The 5601-nt window shown below is 36.3% G+C and overlaps 1 protein-coding gene across 1 annotated transcript in view; it reads right to left on the bottom strand.

Moving 5' to 3' along the window:
• Positions 1-5601, bottom strand: part of LOC117119801 — a gene marked incomplete in the record, with an annotated part of 19344 nt that overhangs the window by 7860 nt on the left and 5883 nt on the right. The window contains 2 exon segments of the mRNA XM_033264717.1: positions 1597-1671; positions 1872-3459. Of these exon segments, the coding sequence (XP_033120608.1) occupies positions 1597-1671; positions 1872-3459 (1663 nt within the window).

The raw sequence follows: 5601 nt of genomic DNA, 5'->3' as shown, positions 1-5601 counted from the left end.
GTTGTAAAATGTAGTTACACACAAATAGGCCTACATGCCAGTGGATAAGTAGCACTAGCTCAGCAGCACTGTTTGATTATCGTAATGACGACAATGATGGTATAATAATATAATACTGCAACAAATTAGTTGGTCGTTGCGAAATTTCAATGAGAAGAGTAGTAAAAATGAAAATAACAAATTTTTCACAAACCAAAGGGGCCATTTATACAGCAGGAGTGAGGACCGTTTTATATCTATTTTGTCAATTAGGGCTAAAGTTTACCACCAATCCAACTTTCCTGCGTACCGATTTTTTTTTTGTCCTAATCTTTCTCTCAAAATAGATTGGGTGACAAGCACCTCGAAGCCGTGGCCAATTAATTCAGTTTCCCAGAATTAAAATGTATGAAACACGAATGTTCGAAGCATCATTATTTTGTGAAACAAAATTAATTTTACAAACATCAAATAGGCCTTTTTGTATTTTAATAATGTAGGCCTAACTTCTTTACAATAATCCATGTTGAGTTAATGTTAGACGTGTTGCTAACATGTACAGTGCAGCTCATAATATAAAGAGGTAGAGGCCTATATTCGCGCGAAAACCCAGGGTAACAAGGACGGATTAGTGTGAAAGGCAGCCAATCGTAAGTGACTACAAATTACGTCATTTTTATGTCGTCGTATCGCAAGAAAAATTCAACTCAACGTAACAGTCGCAAGCGCTCGTTTTGGACTCTGGATGGAGTTCAACGTCGTAGTTTAACGTCGTAAGTTCAACTTTCGTAAGCGGCTGAAAATTGCTTGTTTATCTGCGGCCCAACACGATCAACGCAAACGTCGTTGACGTCGGCATTATTTCAACTTTGCGTAAGAGTCGTAAGAATCGTAAGAAACGTATGAAACGCAAGAAATTCTGACCTTTACGTCGACAGGAAACCAGGCTTAAGAGCATATGGAATAAACCCAATCAAATCAACAAGTGTCATGTCATTGTGGTGAGGTGAAACTTTCTAATGTCATTGTTGTGAGGTGACACTTTCTAATGTCATTGTGGTGAGGGGACACTTTCTAAGGTTATTAGAAGCAAGGTTAGCTCAAAACAACATGTTTTCAAGAGAGTCAATGAACTGGAGATCTGGTTGTAAATCACATTACTATTCCCAAAGCCAAGTTGAAGATAAGGTGGGCTTACTAAAACAGGAAAATTACTGTAAAATTTGGTGGTATTATAATAACTTTACACATACATGTAATAAGGGTTCATTATAAAATGAGGTTATAGTCATGAATGTTTTATAGCTTCATGGGGTCTGGAAATGCCTTTAAATGATTAAATGAAAAACTCTGCTTGACATTTAGAAATATTTTAATTCAACAGTAAACTTAAAAGCCAGCAGGAGCAGCAGACAGTGCAAGATGGGATATATGTGGTGCAGTACATAGAATTTTAATGCAAGATGGGGTGTAGTGCAGGGGTACATTGCATACCCAGCACCATTGAATTTAACAAACAATAATTAGTAAAATGAGTCAACAAAGACATGCATTATATACACAAAAATATATTTTTAAAAAAATAGAAAATTTAAATGCAAAGATCACAAAACTAACTTGTAGGAGTGCTTTCAAAGCAATCAGGAAGATCATCGTCTGATTCGGAGTCATCTTCAAGATCCTGTGACAATGCTATAATTATAATAATAGTAATTCTTTATTAGTCTGCATCGGAAAAACACAGCCATCAACACCTATTAATCAACTAGGGATTATTTAACACTTTAAACAGGCTGAATACAATAATTTGCAATAATCATGACCAGTACTATAATAAAAAATATTATAATGGTTAATTTATTTCAAATATAAACAAATTTTTGATATAGTACCTTGGATGTCTAGAATAACCTTTTTTTCTTTGGAATTTACATCATTTGAACTTTCTCTGGGTGTGGTTGTTTGAGAACCATTTAGAAAGCTTGTCTTTACAGTATCATCTTGCTCCTCCTTTCCAGATTGTGTCAAAAGCTGATAGGTTGCATCACCAGCTTGCAGCTTTTCCTCCATTTCTGGGATGTTAACAGGTTTTTTTCCTCCAGACCTTTTGCTCTTTTTTGAATTTTTCCTTTCTTTAGATGATGTCCTTTCAGAATGAGTTTCTAATAGAGAGCAGCTTTTACCATTATGACTATTGTTAATCTTTACATCTTGATCCTCACTTCTACACTGCAATTGGTTCTTCATTACTCGGCAGCTACTATTCTCATTTTGCAGTTCTGCTTCGTTACCTTGGATGTTAAACTTTTTTAATCCAGAATTATCCTTTTTAGAATTTTTTCTTTTTCTGGGTGAGGTCCTTTTAGAATTTGGCCCCAATCGAGAGCAGCTGTCATCATTAGGGCTACAATTGACTTTCGCAGTGTCATCTTGGACATTATTTTCAGGCTGCAATTGGTTCTTTACTAAGTGACAGAATTCATCACCATTCACTTCTTCTTTGTTACCATGGGTGTCCAGAATAAGCTTTTTTCCTCTAGAATTATTGTCCGTTTTTGAATTTTTCCGTTTTCTGGGTGAGGTCCTCCTAGTATTTGTCTGTAATTGAGAGCAGCTTTCTTCATTAAGGCTACATTTTATGTTTACAGTGTCATCTTGAACATTATTTTTTTCAGACTGTGATTGGTTTCTCACTACATGACAAAGTTTAACACCAATTTTTGGCTCTTCCTTCTTACTTTGGCTGCCCAGTAAAGCTTTTTTTCCTCCAGAATTATTTTCCGTTGTTGAATTTTTCCGTTTTCTGGGTGTGGTCCTTTTAGAATTGATCCCCAACTGAGAGCAGCCCTCATCATTAGGACTACAGTTCATCTTAACAGTGTCATCTTGTACATTATTTTCGTTCACTACGTGGCAGATTGTAAAACCAATTTGAGATTCTTTACACATTGAGTTCTTTGATCCAAATTTAGTATCATTTCCAGAATTTTTATTTTTTCTAGGTGAGGTTCTTTTAGGTGGTACTTCATACGAAGGGCTGCCTTTGACATTACGGCTAGAGTTTGCCATTCTAGTGGCATTTTCTCCCTCACTTCCAGATCCTTTTTGGTCCTTCACAACCTTTGTATTACAAATTTGAGGTTCTTTCTTACTTTTGTTTTCCAAGGAATATTCCTTCACCTCACAGTTAATGTCATTACAAGTACCCAAAGAGATCCTTGTTTTCTCATCTATATTTACTAACTTCAATAACTTCAATGAAATTTTTCCTATTTCCTTTTTCTTGCTACGAACAATTGGTTTTTGGTTGTTTTTTGACATTTTTAAATGACAATTTTTATTCTTCTGTGCAGAGGTGTTACTGTTAGAAACATATGTATCACTTTTCACAGCAATTGTTTTCTTCGGTTCTTTGTATTTTGTGGCTTTTTTTGGACGTTTTTTCTTGACTTTTTGAGATACTTTCTTCCTCTGAGGCATCTGCAGAAGAAAACAAATGTAGAATGCTGATTAATAGGTTATTGAAAGGCATATTCATTTAACTATAAACCAGCAAATGTGGTGATAATTACAGTCATTCAATATTTTTTATTCTTACAATGAGACTTTATGTCTACTGCCACAGGGGTGGGGGAGGGGGCAGTAGACAGTTATTGTCTGCCAGTTAACCTTGTACAATAAGAGTAAATCTGGTGGAGGAATGATGGGATGGGTGATGAGCTACAGATAAAAATGAAAATTAAGTTTACAAAATATGATGCAAGCTACTGTACAGTAGATAAGACCTGTTCAAGTTAAGTTATCAAGTCATGTCATGTGATATTGCCAACACAGATATTGCCAACACAGAAAGCTGCTAGATAAGACCTGTCCTAGAAAGTCCACTTAAAAGTCACAACAATTTGGTCACTTGTACAGTTATTAAAGTTAATTGCCAACGAAGAAAGCATGGATAAATTAAAAGTAGCCAAAAAAAAAAGAAGAAAAAAACATGTCAAGAATTAGTAGGAGCCTATTCTTACATTTGCAGTAAAAACTTTTTACATTTCATCATCATTCTCATATACGATTAAACCGTTGACTGCCAGACCCATTTTTAAGGTTCCTTCCCGTGTGCCAAAACAAGTTTACATGTACAAACGTACTTTTTTAAAATTTGATCTAGTCGTATAGGGCCTGTCATAAAAATGACGACACTGTGATAGCACTTTTTATGACTATGCTAAGTGCGAGTTATCTTGTTCGCTTTTTGCATGGGTTGGTATATGTTCAAAGGGCACCCCCACTTGTGCCGCTGTAGTGTACTGCCGGCAACATAACACAACAAACATACATACGTCATTTGTATGTTATCGTCTAGGTGCATCTTCCCCTAACTACCAGCTGTTGAGTCTGTGGTTCTACAATGTATAACAAAAAAGTTATAAATGCTAGAATGTTACCCCGATTTTGATGAGTATACTTGGCCCTGACGCCCTCAACAACACCTTGTGGGCAAGTATACTTGCTGCTGGCAGCCAAAGTGTTAAAATCCTTGTACATTTTGGTCATGGGTTGGACTTTTCTTCATTTAATAGCAGATCTCTATTTCCAGAGCTGATTGCAGACTTAGACCTTTTACCCTAAGGTCACTTTGGATGACTTCCTCCTTGTAGGCCAAATGTTATTGTGGTTAAACAGATTTTCACACTTGTGAGCAAAAGTTTTTTACATTTGTGGTTATTTTGACATTTGCGGGTACAATGTTTTAACATTTGTGGGCCCTACAGTATAATTAGACAGCCTATAATATGAATATGGTAGGACCAAATTATCCTTGCAGACATTAAACAAGCGACAACTCGTGCTGGCCTTCTATACAGTGTGGCATTTGGCTTACCCTCGTACCCATGCCAACTAAGGCATACACACTCGTAACTCTTCAATTCTTACCTTTACTTTGCCATACAGTAATAATATAACAAAATCTAGGCCTCATGGTACATACCAGGGTTGCCAAATAGTCGACAGGCTTCACGGCCAAACACACGCCATCTCACGGCCAAATTCGGCCAAACTTTTTTTCGATATCGGCCAAAATTCGGCCAGATTTTAATCCGATTAGAAGACAACAGTGGGTACATTCATTTGAAATTCTACAAAAATTATACGAAAATCAGCGCTCCTTCGTTTGAAATTGAATAAATTCAAATGATATACACAGAACAATGTTGAAAATAAATAGCCTATGTTCTTTAGTTGTTGGCATGCAGGCCAATTCAGGGGAAAATCCAGAGATGTCCGAAAGAGGAGGGCCCGGGCCGAAAAAAAGGGGAGGAAAGGGGAAGGGGGGGGGGCCGAAAGTAGGTCCGATCAAGATAACACCATCTTAGAGGAAATTTGTCTTTTCTAGACGCCCGAAAATAACCTGATGCATTTGGGCAATCAATTTTTATTTTTTATTTATTTATTTTTTTTTACCACCCCTTCCCCTTAAATCCACTTCTGCTATTTAAAATTGATCTAAATTTGATTTAAATGTATTAAATATTATGTACATTGTAGTCGATCTATAGCAAAAATTTTAAGGGCCTGTTATTGCCAAATCCGTGGCTCGCTTTAATTAGAATGAATTAAGTTACA

The sequence above is a fragment of the Anneissia japonica genome, unplaced genomic scaffold (genome assembly GCF_011630105.1).
Source record: "Anneissia japonica isolate Jap-2015-1 unplaced genomic scaffold, ASM1163010v1 scaffold724_len3256291_cov202, whole genome shotgun sequence".
Taxonomy (NCBI): Eukaryota; Metazoa; Echinodermata; class Crinoidea; order Comatulida; family Comatulidae; genus Anneissia; species Anneissia japonica.
Note: the sequence above shows the minus strand (reverse complement) of the source record. Positions and strands in the feature narration are given on the sequence as shown.